Source organism: Bombina bombina, chromosome 5, assembly GCF_027579735.1.
Source record: "Bombina bombina isolate aBomBom1 chromosome 5, aBomBom1.pri, whole genome shotgun sequence".
Taxonomy (NCBI): domain Eukaryota; kingdom Metazoa; phylum Chordata; class Amphibia; order Anura; family Bombinatoridae; genus Bombina; species Bombina bombina.
The window spans coordinates 29,390,375-29,410,355 of NC_069503.1; the positions used below are offsets into that span (position 1 = coordinate 29,390,375).

General features: G+C 41.5%; 1 protein-coding gene across 1 annotated transcript in view; it reads left to right on the forward strand.

Moving 5' to 3' along the window:
* Window positions 1-19,981, forward strand: part of LOC128659746 (zinc finger protein 91-like) — a 262,253-nt gene that overhangs the window by 64,034 nt on the left and 178,238 nt on the right. Inside the window, exon 4 of the mRNA XM_053713326.1 lies at window positions 6,967-6,980. Within this exon, the coding sequence (XP_053569301.1) occupies window positions 6,967-6,980 (14 nt within the window). The remainder of the gene's footprint in view (window positions 1-6,966; window positions 6,981-19,981) is intronic.

Here is a 19,981-nt window from a genome sequence, read left to right on the forward strand (position 1 = left end):
CCTAGATATTTGATATATTTGTCGGTTAATTTAAAAGGATTCTCTAACAGGCTATTTTTCGGCTAGATTTAGAGTTTTGTCGGTAACGACCCGCGTAGCTAACGCCGGCTTTTTTCTGGCCGCACCTTTAAAATAACTCTGGTATTGAGAGTTCACAGAATGACTGCGTTAGGCTCCAAAAAAGGAGCGTAGAGCATTTTTAACGCAACTGCAACTCTCGATACCAGAGTTGCTTACGGACGCGGCCAGCCTAAAAAATGTGCTCGTGCACGATTCCCCCATAGAAAACAATGGGGCTGTTTGAGCTGAAAAAAAACCTAACACCTGCAAAAAAGCCGCGTTCAGCTCCTAACGCAGCCCCATTGTTTGCTATGGGGAAACACTTCCTACGTCTGCACCTAACACTCTAACATGTACCCCGAGTCTAAACACCCCTAACCTTACACTTATTAACCCCTATTCTGCCGCCCCCGCTATCGCTGACCCCTGCATATTATTTGTAACCCCTAATCTGCCGCTCCGTAAACCGCCGCTACTTACATTATCATTATGTACCCCTAATCTGCTGCCCCTAACACCGCCGACCCCTATATTATATTTATTAACCCCTAATCTGCCCCCCACAATGTCGCCTCCACCTGCCTACACTTATTAACCCCTAATCTGCCGAGCGGACCGCACCGCTACTATAATAAAGTTATTAACCCCTAATCCGCCTCACTAACCCTATAATAAATAGTATTAACCCCTAATCTGCCCTCCCTAACATCGCCGACACCTAACTTCAATTATTAACCCCTAATTTGCCGACCGGAGCTCACCACTATTCTAATAAATGTATTAACCCCTAAAGCTAAGTCTAACCCTAACACTAACACCCCCCTAAGTTAAATATAATTTTAATCTAACGAAATTAATTAACTCTTATTAAATAAATTATTCCTATTTAAAGCTAAATACTTACCTGTAAAATAAATCCTAATATAGCTACAATATAAATTATAATTATATTATAGCTATTTTAGGATTAATATTTATTTTACAGGCAACTTTGTAATTATTTTAACCATGTACAATAGCTATTAAATAGTTAAGAACTATTTAATAGTTACCTAGTTAAAATAATTACAAAATTACCTGTAAAATAAATCCTAACCTAAGTTACAATTAAAGCTAACACTATACTATCATTAAATTAATTAAATAAAATACCTACAATTACCTACAATTAAACCTAACACTACACTATCAATAAATAAATTAAATACAATTCCTACAAATAACTACAATGAAATAAACTAACTAAAGTACAAAAAATAAAAAAGAACTAAGTTACAAAAAATAAAAAAATATTTACAAACATAAGAAAAATATTACAACAATTTTAAACTAATTACACCTACTCTAAGCCCCCTAATAAAATAACAAAGCCCCCCAAAATAACAAAATGCCCTACCCTATTCTAAATTACTAAAGTTCAAAGCTCTTTTACCTTACCAGCCCTGAACAGGGCCCTTTGCGAGGCATGCCCCAAGAAGTTCAGCTCTTTTGCCTGTAAAAAAAAACATACAATAGCCCCCCCCAACATTACAACCCACCACCCACATACCCCTAATCTAACCCAAACCCCCCTTAAATAAACCTAACACTAAGCCCCTGAAGATCTTCCTACCTTATCTTCACCATATCAGGTTCACCGATCCGTCCTGAAGAGCTCCTCCGATGTCCTGATCCAAGCCCAAGCGGGGGGCTGAAGAGGTCCATGATCCGGCTGAAGTCTTCATCCAAGCGGGAGGTGAAGAGGTCCATGATCCGGATGAAGTCTTCATCCAAGCGGGAGCTGAAGAGGTCCATGATCCGGATGAAGTCTTCTATCAACGGCATCTTCAATCTTCTTTCTTCGGGAGCCATCATCTTCCATCCGACGCGGAACATCCTCTTCTCCCGACGCCTACTAGCCGAATGACGATTCCTTTAAGGGACGTCATCCAAGATGGCGTCCCTCGAATTCCGATTGGCTGATAGGATTCTATCAGCCAATCGGAATTAAGGTAAGAAAATTCTGATTGGCTGATGGAATCAGCCAATCAGAATCAAGTTCAATCCGATTGGCTGATCCGATCAGCCAATCAGATTGAGCTCGCATTCCATTGGCTGATCGGAACAGCCAATAGAATGCGAGCTCAATCTGATTGGCTGATTGGATCAGCCAATCGGATTGAACTTGATTCTGATTGGCTGATTCCATCAGCCAATCAGAATATTCCTACCTTAATTCCGATTGGCTGATAGAATCCTATCAGCCAATCGGAATTCGAGGGACGCCATCTTGGATGATGTCCCTTAAAGGAACCGTCATTCTTCAGTTGGACGTCGCCGGATGAAGATGGGTCCGCGGTGCAGGTCTTCAGGATGGAGCCGGTCCTCATCGGATGAAGATAGAAGATGCCGCTTGGAAGATGATGCTTGCCGGTCCGGATCTACTCTTCTTCCCGGATAGGATGAAGACTTTGGAGCCTCTTCTGGACCTCTTCAGCCACCGGATGATGGATCGCCAGCCCCCGCTTGGGTTGGATGAAGATTTTGGAGCCAGGACGGATCGGTGATACCTGGTGAGGTGAAGACAAGGTAGGAAGATCTTCAGGGGCTTAGTGTTAGGTTTATTTAAGGGGGGTTTGGGTTAGATTAGGGGTATGTGGGTGGTGGGTTGTAATGTTGGGGGGGGGTATTGTATGTTTTTTTTACAGGCAAAAGAGCTGAACTTCTTGGGGCATGCCCCGCAAAGGGCCCTGTTCAGGGCTGGTAAGGTAAAAGAGCTTTGAAATGTAGTAATTTAGAATAGGGTAGGGCATTTTGTTATTTTGGGGGTCTTTGTTATTTTATTAGGGGGCTTAGAGTAGGTGTAATTAGTTTAAAATTGTTGTAATATTTTTCTTATGTTTGTAAATATTTTTTTATTTTTTGTAACTTAGTTCTTTTTTATTTTTTGTACTTTAGTTAGTTTATTTCATTGTAGTTTTTTGTACATATTGTATTTAATTAATTTATTGATAGTGTAGTGTTAGGTTTAATTGTAGATAATTGTAGATATTGTATTTAATTAATTTAATGATAGTGTAGTGTTAGGTTTAATTATAACTTAGGTTAGGATTTATTTTACAGGTAATTTTGTTATTATTTTAACTAGGTAACTATTAAATAGTTCTTAACTATTTAATAGCTATTGTACATGGTTAAAATAATTACAAAGTTGCCTGTAAAATAAATATTAATCCTAAAATAGCTACAATGTAATTATAATTTATATTGTAGCTATATTAGGATTTATTTTACAGGTATTTAGCTTTAAATAGGAATAATTTATTTAATAAGAGTTAATTAATTTTGTTAGATTAAAATTATATTTAATTTAGGGGGGTGTTAGTGTTAGGGTTAGACTTAGCTTTAGGGGTTAATACATTTATTAGAATAGCGGTGAGCTCCGGTCGGCAGATTAGGGGTTAATAATTGAAGTTAGGTGTCGGCGATGTTAGGGAGGGCAGATTAGGGGTTAATACTATTTATTATAGGGTTAGTGAGGCGGATTGGGGGTTAATAACTTTATTATAGTAGCGGTGCGGTCCGCTCGGCAGATTAGGGGTTAATAAGTGTAGGCAGGTGTCGGCGACATTGAGGGGGGCAGATTAGGGGTTAATAAATATAATATAGGGGTCGGCGGTGTTAGGGGCAGCAGATTAGGGGTACATTAGGATAACTTAAGTAGCGGCGCTTTGCGGTCGGCAGATTAGGGGTTAATTATTGTAGGTAGTTGGCGGCGACGTTGTGGGGGGCAGATTAGGGGTTAATAAATATAATACAAGGGTCGGCGGTGTTTGGGGCAGCAGATTAGGGGTACATAAGTATAACGTAGGTGGCGGTCGGCAGATTAGGGGTTAAAAAAATTTAATCGAGTGGCGGCGATGTGGGGGGACCTCGGTTTAGGGGTACATAGGTAGTTTATGGGTGTTAGTGTACTTTAGAGTACAGTAGTTAAGAGCTTTATGAACCGGCGTTAGCCCAAAAAGCTCTTAACTACTGACTTTTTTCTGCGGCTGGAGTTTTGTCGTTAGATTTCTAACGCTCACTTCAGACACGACTCTAAATACCGGAGTTAGAAAGATCCCATTGAAAAGATAGGATACGCAATTGACGTAAGGGGATCTGCGGTATGGAAAAGTCGCGGCTGAAAAGTGAGCGTTAGACCCTTTTTTGAGTGACTCCAAATACCGGAGGTAGCCTAAAACCAGCGTTAGGAGCCTCTAACGCTGGTTTTCACGGCTACCGCCAAACTCCAAATCTAGGCCTTTATTTTTTATTATCCATAAGATCTCAGACTTATAAAGATTTTTTTTTTTTTTTTTTTTTTTTTTTTTTTTTTTTTTTTTAAAGAGCTTTATTGAAGTAAAAATGAGAAAGGCAAGAGAAGGTACAACAAAATTAAGACAATCACAAGTATACAATTTCAGAGCATGCCTAAAATACAGTGTCCAGAACATATATATGTTATTTGCCAAAAAGTCAATCAATTTGCTCTGTTATTTTTTCCTTTTCTCCTTTCCTTTCTGTCTCTTTCTCATTACCCCTATCTCTTAACAATATTGTCTAGATCAAAATTAGGAATCAGACAATTTTAGTAAAATGTAACAACAGTATAGGTCGGGGGTATGATAATGAGGTCAAGGTCCAAACTGTTAGATTTAGGGCAATGATGTGCAGTAGCCCCCTAAACCTCATGTTATGAAACATCAATCCAATGAGTACCCAGAGGATGGGGGGCAAAGGGAAGAAAAAAGGGGGAATAGAAGAACGAGAAGAGGAGAAAGAGAAGGGAGAGGGAGGGGAGGGAGGGAGGGAGGAGAGGGAAAAAAAAAAAAAAAGAAAAACCCATGCCCGCGCCCCGGCGAGGGTTGAAACGAGATTACATTATTGTTTCCTCAAACGTCTATTTCTATGCACTACTGCCCACCGCCTCTTCCGCAGCCTCTCTCCACCTTATCAACATTAGCTCATGTGTCACTGCTCTGCCTGATTCCCAGTAGTGTCGTCTATCTAGGTTAAGGGAAAGCGACACCTGTGCCTTCCAGTGGTCCAGAGTGGGTGTCGATGTCGACTTCCACCTCTGGGGAATAAGGGCTTTGGCGCTGTTCAAAAGGGTTATTAGGAGCAGTTGCATAGCTGCGTCCTCCACTTTAGGTAATGAATGGAAGAGTAATATATCAGGTTCCAGAGGGAGCGACACTGAGAAGGTGTCTCTGATGTACTCAACAACTTCGCTCCAGAAGGGTCTGATTCTGTCACAACTCCACCAAATGTGGAGAAGGTCAGCCTCCTCCCCACACCCTCTCCAGCACTTGCCATCAGTGTTTTTATAGATGTGTTTTAGTCTTGCTGGGGTCAGGTACCAGCGCGAGAGGAATTTAAAATTCATTTCTTGTGTGTTAGCAGAGACTGAGCATTTTTTGTGTAGGAGAAAGATTTTTGCCCAATCTTGAGCAGTTATGACCGTATGTAAGTCTAGGTCCCATTTATGTGTGTAAGCAGGCAAAAGGTCCGTGGGAGTCAGCATTTTGTATACTTTAGATAGAAGGTGCCGCCCTGGGCGCTCTGACATACAGAGGTTCTCAAAAAGAGTAAGTTCCCTAGTTAGTTGTGTTCGTTTATGGTGCTTATGAACAAAGTGGGAGACCTGTGCATATGAGAACCAAGAGGAAAAGACCGGTTCCTCCATTCCCATCAATTCATTTAATGGTATCACTGCCCCGTCGCGGATCAGGGATCCTATAGCTCTGTCGCGAATGTGTGTTGCTTTTGTATCTGGTCTGGAGGTGTAGGATAGCGGAATTTCTGGGTTCCCCCGAAAAGGTGACAAGGGGGAAGGGTTAGAGGAAATGTGTGTAGTAATGTTCAGTAGCCTGTCCCACTGGGTAAACACTTCATTTAGAAGAGGATAAAGCTTAATCAAAGATGGTCTATGCTGCGGGGTCAGCCACGCCAGGGCACCCACATTACCCACTCCCAAAACATCAGAGTCTAAATGGATCCACTGTTTCTGGTCTGTCTGAGAACACCATTCTGGTATTCTCTGTAGCAGGGTAGCTGTTCTATAACTCACGAGATCTGGTACACCCAATCCACCTCTGTCTCTGGCCAAGTAAAGGGTTTTTCTTTGTACTCTAGGTTTGATTTTATTCCATATAAAGCTCTCCAGCCTCGCTTGAAGTTTGATAAGGTAGTGATTAGGCAGAGGTAGGGGAACTGTTTGGAGAAGGTAGAGTATACGGGGTAGGATATTCATTTTTAATATTTGGATCCTGCCAAACCATGAGAATGTTTTGCTGCCCCATCTAGAGAGGTCATTTATAATCTCGTTTTGAATAAGGACATAATTAGGTTCTATCATATCCGCAGGGTCAGCTGTTAAATAGACCCCCAAATACTTAAGTTTCTTAGGTTGAATTTTGAGGGGGCAGAGTGAAGTAATCCTCGCCATGTCACAGTGGGGGATATTTACATTGAGCATTTCGGACTTTGCGAGGTTGAGGTGAAAATTTGAAAATTTACCATATATCTGAAACTCTCCAAGCAAGGCTGGGATGGAAACATCTAAGTCAGTCAATGTCAGTAACACGTCATCGGCATAAAGAGCCGCTTTGTATTCGGTGTTATTTACTGTGATTCCCCGAATTTGCTGATTATGTCTGATCTTATGTGCCAATATTTCGATAGAAAGGGCAAATAATAAGGGGGACAAAGGGCACCCCTGGCGGGTTCCATTGGAAATTTTAAAGGGATCCGAAAGGTATCCGTTAACCTTCACTCTGGCAACAGGGCATGAATAAAGGGCAAAGACTCTACTAATAAATTTGTCCCCTATGTTCATGGAGGATAGGGTGGCTTTGAGGAATCGCCAATCCACCCTATCAAAAGCCTTTTCGGCGTCAGTAGATATAATTCCCAATGGGACTTGATTATTTCGGGCGTAAGCAATTAGCTGTGTAACCTTTAGGGTATTATCCCTAGCCTCCCTCCCCGGAATGAAACCAACCTGATCTGTATGGACCAAATGTTTTAATAGAGGATTTAGCCTATTGGCCAGTACCTTGGCATAGATTTTCACATCCGAATTTAGAAGTGAAATGGGTCGAAAGTTCTCTGGTTTGGTGGGTGCTTTCCCAGGCTTAGGAAGCACCGTGATGTGTGCTTCTAACATACTTTGAACAAAACCAACGTTATCTTGTAGTGAATTAAATAGTTTGGCCAGTTGAGGGGCGAGGATATGGATGTATGTTTTATAATACGCGTTACTATACCCGTCGGGGCCAGGGCTTTTACCTGTCAGTAGGTCCTTGATGGCGTCTGTAATTTCTTCCACTGAGAAAGGGAGGTCTAGAGTATCAGAGTCACTGTCATCAAGTTTGGGGAGGTCAGGTATAAAGAGATAATTCTCCATGTCTCTTACAGACGTATTACTGTCCTGTTGAGGGGTATTGTGTAGTTCGTTCTGCAAGTTATATAGGGTAGAATAGTATTTTTTAAATGTTTCTGCTATTTGTAAGCTATCCTCATGTGTGTGCCCTAAGGTATCCTGCAACGAGTGCACAAAAGTCTTTAACTGTTTCCTACGGAGAGCTCTGGCCAGTAAACGACCCGCCTTGTTACTGTGTTTATGGTAATGTTGCTTTAAGGAAAAGGCAGAGTGATGCTGCTCCTGTTGCAAGTGGAGAGCCAGAGCTGCTCTTTTTTGTAATAGCTGTTCTGTAAGAAGAGTATGAGATGGGTCTTGTTTATGTAACTGTTCTGCTGAACTAACTTCCTCTAGTAACTGCTGGTATCTAGCCCTCGACTCTTTCTGTTTGCGTGCTTTATGCTTTATATATTCTCCCCTCAAGACACACTTGTGCGCCTCCCATATTGTTGTGTGTGGTAAATTGTCGTCAGTGTTCATTTGAAAATATTCAGTCAAAGACTTGTCAATCTCGATTTTCACCAGCGGATCGCTCAAAAGGGAGGCGTCCAGCCTCCACTGAAACGGCGTCACTGGTGTTTCGGGCCACTCCACTGCGCAAAGCACTGGGGCATGGTCCGACCAGGTGATAGGAAGGATGTTTATCGCCCTTACAAAAGAAAGGCTGAGGGGGTCTGTCAAGAAGTAGTCGAGGCGAGAATATATCTGGTGGGGATGGGAGAAAAAGGTGTAATCTCTTCTTCCAGGGTGCAACGCACGCCAAACATCGTGCACTGCCAGACTCCTGAAACTGCTACTTATACTTTTAATATGTTTTCCAGATATGGAGGATGAACCCCCCGAAGTATCCAATTCAGGATCTAATGGTACATTGAGGTCGCCCCCTATGATAAGTGAGCCCTTTCTACAGTCCAGTATTGTGTTTGTTATGCCTCGAATGAAGGCATGTTGAGCCATGTTAGGTACATAAACGTTAACTATGGTGATTGGTCTGCCGAATAGCAAACCTACAATTATCAGAAGCCTCCCCTCATGGTCCTTCTCCATCTGCAACAACTGAAATGGTAAATTTTTGTGTATCAAAATGCCTACTCCACATTTTTTGAGGGGCCCTGACGAAAGATACATTGTAGTGTACGTTTGTGACAGCCATTTGGGTTCCCTCCCTCTTTTAAAGTGAGTTTCCTGAATGAGCACAATATCACCTTTTAGCCTAGAAAACTCCCTATTTGCTATTGATCGTTTTTCTGGTTGGTTAAGGCCCTTAGTGTTTAAGGATAGGAAATTGACTAATTGGGTAGTGGAGGGCATGTTTAGTTAAGTATCTTCACCGAGGCGAAAAAAAAAAAAAAAAAAAAAAAAAAAAAAAGAAAGGAAAGAGGAGGTGGGAAAGAATTTAGTGCAAGGGAGAAAAGAAGAAAGAAAAAAGGAATGAGGTGAGGTTAAAAAGAATCTAAAGTATATAGCAAGTAAGAAGTAGAATCGGGAGGTCGAGCCAGGGACCTGCAGGGTAAACTAAAACATATTCATACAATGTAATAAACTTCTTTGAGAACAAACAACCATTTCGTAATAATCAAATGCAAACATATTAAACATAAAACACAAACAGGTGCTTCAAAACCGAAATTTAAGTGGGTAACTGGCACGTGTAATGAGGCTATGAAACACTGGTCTTATTGAGCAGGCTTCAAGATGTATGCATCCACTACTGGTTCTTATCTTGTAGGTCTAAAATAAATAGCTCCCCTATTATCTCAACATGTGCCTCAATTTTGTTTATGTGGAAACTAGTTTCTAAGTGGGTCACTCCCAGCATGGTTGGCTTATATACAAGGGGTGGTTAAACAGGTGCAGGGGTACCGTGTGCTTTTTTTTTTTTTTTTTTTCTTTCTTTTTTTTTTCTCTTCCCCCCTTTAACACCCTAGTGTGATGTATGTGCTGCTCTAGCTGGGTGACAATACCGTGCAACATAAAAAAAAACAAAAAAAAAAATTAGTTATATCTGCCTATAAACATTATAAACAAACTATAGGACATTCTAACTTATCAAAACATTTATACTCATCTGCCAGTACAAGTTCACAAGACATAAGGAGCACTTCCATATCAGTCTCTAGTCCAATATTATGTAGGCCCAAGAGCCAAAAATCTCCTTTCTTGGTCAGTTGCCTTGCTCTCCAGGGACAGGGTTCACATCAGAATTTCCCTGCATGGCCTGAGGTGTAGGGTCAGGGATCTCTACCCCTAACATTTCACAAAAGTTAGGTAGGTCGTCCATGCTACGGAAAGTGACAAGTTGGCCATTCTTGGGGACTAAAATGCTTACGGGGAATCCCCATCTGTAGGGGATCTGTTTTGACCTCAGTACTTCCGTGATGAATTTCAGCTCCCTGCGCTTCTGCAGAGTAGCTGGACTAATGTCTGAAAAAATTGAAATGTTTATTCCTGCGTGTGTTAGTGGAGCCTTTGCTCTGGCGTTGCGCATTATGTCTTCCTTTTCAGCAAAGTTAAGGACTTTGGTTATTATGTCTCGTGGGGGCGCTTTCCCCGTAGGTTTCGGTCTTAAGGCCCTATGTGCTCTTTCTAAAACAACATCAGGAGACGCAGGTGTCCCTTTTATAGTGCGAAAAAGGTCCTGTAAATACCCCTGAAGAGCTGCCGGCCCTACAGATTCAGGGACCCTATAAAGATTTATTTTATACCCGGTGAATTTACTGAACTCCGCTAGGATATCTACTAGAACTGGGATATTTTTAGTTGAATTCCTTATGAAAAATAAAATGTTATCAGCATATAATGATAATACTACCTTATGCTGTTTAATCTTAATACCCTCCAGTATTTCTCTACTCTTGATGGCAAGGGGTTCAATAGCTAGATTGAACAGCAGCGGTAAAAGGGGACACCCCTGTCTTGTTCCTTTGCAGAGAGTTATAGGGCAAGAGAGAATATTATTTATATTAAGGTATGAGATTGGGTTTTGATATAGTATGGAGATATAGTTATAAAAATTACCTTTAAAGCCAAAGATATTTAAGGTAGTTAATAAATGATCCCATAGGACAGAGTCAAAGGCTTTTTCTGCATCAACGGTTAATAGGGCAAAATCTTGCTTTGTGCCTGACCCTGTCCTATGGGATGATAGTATATATTCAATTATCGTCATAACTTTTCTTATATTTTTCTGTGCCGTTCTACCTGGGATAAACCCAGTTTGATCTGGGTGGATGACATCTCCTATGATCTTTTTTAGGCGAGAGGCTAATATATTTGCCAAGATTTTATAATCGCTATTGAGAAGCGAGATTGGTCTATATGAATCCATAGAATTGGGGATCTTGTCTTTCTTTAAAATAAGAGTGATATTAGATGCAGAAAAGGTTTGAGCAGGCTTAAGATGTAAAAGAAAATAGTTATTAAATAGCTTGGTCAAAGTTGGGGCTATCTCCTCCGAAAGTACTTTATAAAATTCGATCGGCAATTGGTCAGGACCTGGGGCTTTCCCTAGAACTGACTCATTGACGGCCTTTAGAACCTCCTCTAATGTGATCTCCCTATTCATTGCGGTCAGCTGAGAGGCAGATATTTTGGGGATTTTAATGCTATTCCAGAACCTGTTTTTTGCCTCCTGGTTGACTTTTACAGGGGAGTATATTTTTTGGAAAAATAAATAGAATTGCCTATTAATATATCCTTTGGAGCTGTGTATTTTTTATCCTCTGATATATTTGACCCTATATAGTTATTTTTTTTCTTACTTTTGGAGATATTTGCAAGCATTTTTGCTGTTTTAGGGGAGAAGGTGCCATATGTGGCTTTATTTTTGGCATCTTCTTGTAACTGATTTTGAATTAGGAATAATTCCCTTTCTTTTTTAGCCTTTTGATAGATAGCCCAGTTATCACTGTCGATATATTTTATAAATTTGTTTTTAAGATAGTTCGTTAGTTGAAATTCCCTAGCTCTTAGCTTTCTTTTTCTTTTAACCATATAGGCCTTTATCTCGCCTCTAAGAAAGGCCTTAGCGGCCTCCCAGAATATTTCTGTTTTAGAAAAATATTCATTATTTAGGGTAGCATAGTCCCTCCATTTTTGGATCAGCCAGTTTCTGAAATGAATATTAGAGTGTAGAAAGGAAGAGGAAAAAAAACTCTCTTTTATTCCCCAACTGGATAGACATAGAAATAATGGCATGGTCTGATAAAACTATATTTTTAATATCTGTCTTAATTTCTAAGTGTAAGAGCCTTTCAGTCACTAAAAACATATCTATTCTTGAAAATGTGCGGAATGTTTTAGATTCACATGTGAACATTTTATCGTCCGGGTGTTGAATTCTCCATATATCCCTTAATTTAAGACCTTTTAAAAGATCAGTATCTTGGCTTCTTTCCTAGATCTGTATGAACCGCTAGTCCTCAGTCTATCCAGCTTGGGAACAAACACACTATTAAAGTCCCCACCTATGATCAGTTGAGCATCTATTGATTTGATTAATTTTGAATATAGCCTATCCCAAAAGTCTGACCGACATTCATTTGGTGCATAAGCGGTATTTCTATTACTAGATCTGGCACAACCCAGATTGACAATATATTAGAGTGTAAACATATATTCAGAATGCTTAAGCTGGCACAACCCAGATCAAATTATAGTTAAAGTTTTAACAGAGTTCAGGTTCAAACTAAAGTTTTCATCTGGCAATTAAAAAATAAGAGCGCAAAACACACTCAAGTAGCTCCCCTGATGTGTTTTGCCCCCCTGACGCATTTTGCCCCCCCCCCCAGATTTTGCATTCTATGGGAGAGGCATATCAGTGTTTCAGAAGTTTTTCATTTCTGACCTCTTTTTACCTGTAAGGATAAGAGAAATTTATCAGCCCCGGCAGGAATTAGAACATCGCTAGACACCTGCATGTTCACAGCATATGGCATTTGCTGGTTCGATTTCAGGGCTGCGTTTTCATCCTGAAATATTTCAGGGTCCCCATTTAACCTGCTCCAGAGGCAAAGGTTAATCAAATCTATTTGTATGGCACATCTATGTTAGAGATCATTGCCAATATAAATTTGATTATGGGGAGTATTTAAAACTAAAAACAGGTGCTTCACTGATTTATTACCTATGGAGATAGTTAATAAACATTTAGCTGTGATGTTATAACTTTCACACCTGTCATCTAGGTCTTGGACCCAGAGATCTCGGGGAGAAAGATATTTAATCACTTTAGGTTCAGCTATCTGTGCCAATAAGCCTTTGCTTATGTAGCTAGCTTCCTGTTAGCTCAATTTGGCATACTTAGTTTTCCCAAGGTCATGCACTTGCATAGGGATAAATAGATCATCCTTAACCCTCTCAATTTCTGTGAGGTATTGTGCATGGGCTCCCTATTTAGGGAATTTAGCATCCCCCTTGTGGAGAGATATGGTTAATACTTCGCCGTCTAAGGAAGTATTGGCTATCTTTCCAGGAGCAATTTTAAAAGTATTACCATCAGAACCACTTAAAGGAGTCTGATCACCTATTTGTAGGATAGTGATTTCAAGTACAGAGTTATTCCTGAAATGAATCTCCACAGCATCTGGTTTCTCTTCCACCACGTGACAGTTATGCCTGGCGTGAGATATACCGGACTGCTCATAATTAATAGGCCTTTTTACTTGCGACCAGATTACATTATTTATGCAATCAATGATGGTGCTTAACCATTTCAGGAGATCACTACCAATTATTAAACGATCAGTTGGCAGATCCACTATAATGACAGGGTGTCTTATTACCCTGTTCCCCAGTTTTAGTTTTAACCACGCCGTACCATGGACTTTGAGAGAGTTACCCCCAACACCTATTAGTGAACCATCAAATTATTTTATCTTAGGTTTGCTTGGTGTCAGCTCATTTAGCTGTGAGTAGTACCTATGGGATAAAATAGTTGCCTGAGATCAAGTATCAATTAATCCCATGATAGGGTTGGAAACTGAATCCTGGAGCTCAGCTAATACATAATATTTCCCCACAGTTTCTACCATTTCACACATAAAATTGGCATGATTACACATCTGTGGGCTTCGCCACGGGTTACCTGAATCCGCCATGCTACCTGATGCGGAGGAATTCTCATTCTTACCGGTCCCCTCTATAATAGGGTCGACTGGGTTCCTGTGTACTGCATCTGTGGAAATAAGGTTAAGAGAAAACTGCAAAGGAAGAGATTTGTTAGAGTTTCCCGGCTGAGGTTGCTCCTCATCACAGCTAAATCGTCCATTTCCGGACTTTAGGGAAAGAACACGATTAGTATCATTATTGACATTTATCATTTCATTTGGTATATCTCTCCCCCCTTTCTCAGGAAATACTGTAGTATTTATGACTGTGCCTGTGGCCCACTGCTGGCCAATGGCTGTACCCCTAAAAAAGGATTATTAGGTTGCTTACTCATAAAATCTTGACTCATATTGGTAAATAGTGTACATAATTGACTAACTTGTGTACTGAGTTGGCCCACTTGAACGGACAAGCTGTTTTCTCTTGTAAGGTGTATCCAGTCCACGGATCATCCATTACTTGTGGGATATTCTCCTCCCCAACAGGAAGTTGCAAGAGGATCACCCACAGCAGAGCTGCTATATAGCTCCTCCCCTAACTGCCATACCCAGTCATTCTCTTGCAACCCTCAACATAGCTAGGAGGTAGTAAGAGGAAAGTGGTGTAATATAGTTAGTTTTTCTTCAATCAAAAGTTTGTTGTTTTTAAATAGTACCAGAGTTGTACTATTTTATCTCAGGCAGCATTTAGAAGAAGAATCTGCCTGCGTTTTCTATGATCTTAGCAGAAGTAACTAAGATCCACTGCTGTTCTCACATATGTCTGAGGAGTGAGGTAACTTCAGAGGGAGAATGGCGTGCAGGGTATCCTGCAATAAGGTATGTGCAGTTATGTTTTTCTAGGGATGGAATTGCTAGAAAATGCTGCTTATACCGGATTAATGTAAGTTAAGCCTAAATACAGTGATTTAATAGCGACTTGTATCAGGCTTGCTATCAGAGGTATATACTCTGGTTAATGTGCAATATAAAACGTTTGCTGGCATGTTTAATCATTTTTATATTTGCTTTGGTGATAAAACTTATTGGGGCCTAGTTTTTTCCACATTGCTGGCTTGATTTTTGCCTAGAAACAGTTTCCTGAGGCTTTCCACTGTTGTAATATGAGTAGGAGGGGCCTATTTTAGCGCTTTTTGGCGCAGCTAAAATTAGACAGAGACATTCAGCTTCCCTCAGCAGTCCCCTGCATGGTATAGGACATCTCTGAAGGGCTCAAAAGGCTTCAAAAGTCGTCTATTGAGGAAGGTAAAGCCACAGTGGAGCTGTGGCAGTTATTGTGACTGTTTAAAAATGTTTTATTAATCCGTTTTTTGTATTAAGGGGTTAATCATCCATTTGCAAGTGGGTGCAATGCTCTGCTAACTTGTTACATACACTGTAAAAATTTCGTTAGTTTAACTGCCTTTTTTCACTGTTATTTCAAATTTTGGCAAAATTTGTTTCTCTTAAAGGCACAGTAACGTTTTTTATATTGCTTGTTTAACTTGATTTAAAGTGTTTTCCAAGCTTGCTAGTCTCATTGCTAGTCTGTGTAAACATGTCTGACATAGAGGAAACTCCTTGTTCATTATGTTTAAAAGCCATGGTGGAACCCCATATGAGAATGTGTACTAAATGTATTGATTTCACTTTAAACAATAAAGATCAGCTATTGTCTTTAAAAGAATTATCACCAAGGGATTCTGTCGAGGGGGAAGTTATGCCGACTAACTCTCCCCTCGTGTCGGACCCTTTGACTCCCGCTCAAGGGACTCACGCTAAAATGGCGCCAAGTACATCAAACACGCCCATAGCGATTACTTTGTGTTAGCTGCTCTGAATGACTGACACAATTGCAGTGCCAGAGAAATTGTGTAGACTGGATAAATACTATGCAGTGCCTGTGTGTACTGATGTTTTTCCAATACCTAAAAGGTTTACAGGAATTATTAATAAGGAGTGGGATAGACCCCGTGTGCCATTTCCCATAGACGCCACCACACGGGACTTATGGCAGACGGTCCCTAAGGTGGAGGGAGCAGTTTCTACTTTAGCAAAGCGTACCACTATCCCTGTCGAGGACAGTTGTGCTTTTTCAGATCCAATGGATAAAAAATTAGAAGGTTACCTTAAGAAAATGTTTATTCAACAAGGTTTTATCCTGCAGCCCCTTGCATGCATTGCGCCTGTCACTGCTGCTGCGGCGTTCTGGTTTGAGTCTCTGGAAGAGGCTTTTCAGACAGCTACTCCATTGACTGAAATACTTGACAAGCTTAGAACACTTAAGCTAGCTAATTCTTTTGTTTCTGATGCCATTGTTCATTTGACTAAACTAACGGCTAAGAATTCTGGATTCGCCATCCAGGCGCGTAGGGCGCTATGGCTTAAATCTTGGTCAGCTGACGTGACTTCAAAGTCTAAATTACTTAACATTCCCTTCAAGGGGCAGACCCTATTCGGGCCTGGTTTGAAGGAAATTATTGCTGACATTACTGGAGGTAAGGGTCACGCCCTTCCTCAGGACAGGGCCAAATCAAAGGCCAAACAGTCCAATTTTTGTGCCTTTCGAAACTTCAAGGCAAGTGCAGCATCAACTTCCTCTGCTACAAAACAAGAGGGAACTTTTGCTCAATCCAAGCCGGGCTGGAAACCTAACCAGTCCTGGAACAAGGGCAAGCAGGCCAGAAAGCCTGCTGCTGCCTCTAAGACAGCATGAAGGAACGGCCCCCTATCCGGTAACGGATCTAGTAGGGGGCAGACTTTCTCTTTTCGCCCAGGCGTGGGCAAGAGATGTTCAGGATCCCTGGGCGTTGGAGATCATATCTCAGGGATATCTTCTGGACTTCAAAGCTTCCCCCCCTCAAGGGAGATTTCACCTTTCGAGATTATCTGCAAACCAGATAAAGAAAGAGGCATTCTTACGCTGTGTGCAAGACCTCCTAATTATGGGAGTGATCTGTCCAATTCCACAGACGGAACAGGGACAGGGTTTTTATTCAAATCTGTTTGTGGTTCCCAAAAAAGAGGGAACTTTCAGACCCATTTTGGATCTAAAGATCTTAAACAAATTCCTCAGAGTTCCATCGTTCAAAATGGAAACTATGCAGACCATCCTACCTATGATCCAGGAGGGTCAATACATGACCACAGTGGATTTGAAGGATGCTTACCTTCACATACCGATTCACAAAGATCATCATTGGTTCCTAAGGTTTGCCTTTCTGGACAGGCATTACTAATTTGTGGCTCTTCCCTTCGGGTTAGCTACAGCTCCAAGAATCTTTACAAAGGTTCTGGGATCGCTTCTGGCGGTTCTAAGACCGCGAGGTATATCAGTGGTCCCTTATCTGGATGACATCCTGATACAGGCGTCAAACTTTCAGATTGCCAAGTCACATACGGACATAGTTCTGACATTTCTCAGGTCACATGGGTGGAAGGTGAACGAGGAAAAGAGTTCTCTATTCCCACTCACAAGAGTCTCCTTCCTAGGGACTCTGATAGATTCTGTAGAAATGAAGATTTACCTGACAGAATCCAGGTTATCGAAGCTTCTAAAATCTTGCCGTGTTCTTCATTCTATTCCGCGCCCTTCGGTGGCTCAGTGCATGGAAGTAATCGGCTTAATGGTAGCGGCGATGGACATAGTGCCATTTGCGCGCCTACATCTCAGACCGCTGCAACTATGCATGCTCAGTCAGTGGAATGGGGATTACACAGATTTGTCCCCTCTGCTAAATCTGGATCAAGAAACCAGAGATTCTCTTCTCTGGTGGCTATCTCGGGTCCATCTGTCCAAGGGTATGACCTTTCGCAGGCCAGATTGGACAATTGTAACAACAGATGCCAGCCTTCTAGGTTGGGGTGCAGTCTGGAATTCCCTGAAGGCTCAGGGATCGTGGACTCAGGAGGAGAAACTCCTCCCAATAAATATTCTGGAGTTAAGAGCAATATTCAATGCTCTTTTAGCTTGGCCTCAGTTAGCAACCCTGAGGTTCATCAGATTTCAGTCGGACAACATCACGACTGTGGCTTACATCAACCATCAAGGGGGAACCAGGAGTTCCCTAGCAATGCTGGAAGTCTCCAAGATAATTCGCTGGGCAGAGACTCACTCTTGTCACCTATCAGCAATCCATATCCCAGGTGTAGAGAACTGGGAGGCGGATTTTCTAAGTCGTCAGACTTTTCATCCGGGGGAGTGGGAACTCCATCCGGAGGTGTTTGCTCAATTGGTTCATCGTTGGGGCAAACCAGAACTGGATCTCATGGCGTCTCGCCAGAACGCCAAACTTCCTTGTTACGGATCCAGGTCCAGGGACCCAGGAGCGGCACTGATAGATGCTCTAGCAGCGCCTTGATTCTTCAACCTGACTTATGTGTTTCCACCGTTTCCTCTGCTCCCTCGACTGATTGCCAGAATCAAACAGGAGAGAGCATCGGTGATCTTGATAGCGCCTGCGTGGCCACGCAGGACCTGGTATGCAGACCTAGTGGACATGTCATCCTTTCCACCATGGACCCTGCCTCTGAGACAAGACCTTCTACTACAAGGTCCTTTCAATCATCCGAATCTAACTTCTCTGAGACTGACTGCATGGAGATTGAACGCTTGATTTTATCAAAGCGTGGCTTCTCCGAGTCAGTCATTGATACCCTAATACAGGCACGAAAGCCTGTCACCAGGAAAATCTACCATAAGATATGGCGGAAATACCTTTATTGGTGTGAATCCAAGAAGTACTCATGGAGTAAGGTTAGGATTCCTAGGATATTGTCCTTTCTCCAAGAGGGTTTGGAAAAAGGATTATCAGCTAGTTCTTTAAAGGGACAGATTTCTGCTCTGTCTATTCTTTTGCACAAGCGTCTGACTGAGGTTCCAGACGTTCAAGCTTTTTGTCAGGCTTTGGTTAGAATCAAGCCTGTGTTTAAACCTGTTGCTCCCCCATGGAGCTTAAACTTGGTTCTTAAAGTTCTTCAAGGGGTTCCGTTTGAACCCCTTCATTCCATTGATATTAAACTTTTGTCTTGGAAAGTTCTGTTTTTGATGGCTATTTCCTCGGCTCGGAGAGTCTCTGAGTTATCTGCCTTACAATGTGATTCTCCTTATCTGATTTTCCATTCAGATAAAGTAGTTTTACGTACAAAACCTGGGTTTTTACCTAAGGTAGTTTCTAACAAGAATATCAATCAAGAGATTGTTGTTCCATCATTGTGTCCTAATCCTTCTTCAAAGAAGGAACGTCTTTTACATAATCTGGACGTGGTCCGTGCTTTGAAGTTTTACTTACAAGCTACTAAAGATTTTCGCCAAACATCTACACTGTTTGTTGTTTACTCTGGACAGAGGAGAGGTCAAAAAGCTTCGGCAACCTCTCTTTCTTTTTGGCTTCGGAGCGTAATATGCTTAGCCTATGAGACTGCTGGACAGCAGCCCCCTGAAAGGATTACAGCTCATTCTTCTAGAGCTGTGGCTTCCACCTGGGCCTTTAAAAATGAGGCTTCTGTTGAACAGATTTGCAAGGCGGCGACTTGGTCTTCACTTCATAACTTTTCAAAATTTTACAAATTTGATACTTTTGCTTCTTCGGAGGCTATTTTTGGGAGAAAGGTTCTTCAGGCAGTGGTTCCTTCCATTTAAGCCTGCCTTGTCCCTCCCTTCATCCGTGTACTTTAGCTTTGGTATTGGTATCCCACAAGTAATGGATGATCCGTGGACTGGATACACCTTACAAGAGAAAACATAATTTATGCTTACCTGATAAATTTATTTCTCTTGTGGTGTATCCAGTCCACGGCCCGCCCTGTCCTTTTAAGGCAGGTCTAAATTTTAATTTAAACTACAGTCACCACTGCACCCTATGGTTTCTCCTTTCTCGGCTTGTTTCGGTCGAATGACTGGATATGGCAGTTAGGGGAGGAGCTATATAGCAGCTCTGCTGTGGGTGATCCTCTTGCAACTTCCTGTTGGGGAGGAGAATATCCCACAAGTAATGGATGATCCGTGGACTGGATACACCACAAGAGAAATAAATTTATCAGGTAAGCATAAATTATGTTTTTACCCATGGACCGATTTTTAGATGTCCCAGGGCACTGATTCCTGGATCCTTGGGATCCCTCAGAATCATAGCTATTTCTCCTATTTTGACATGGTTGTCTTTGGGGTTCAACTTGTTCAGCGTTAGTATTTTAGGGAGCACTATTTGCTTGGGGTGTCTGGTTACCCTGAGAGTATTTTTGCCATTTTTAGTACTTATATTCATGGGGAGACCAATTATTTTGTGGGCGTTCATCTCTTTGGGAATAATTATTTCCCTGGGTATGCCCCCCATCTTGAGCATAATCTCTCTGCACCTCAGCCCGTGTTGGGGGAGGTGTCAGGGTTTTT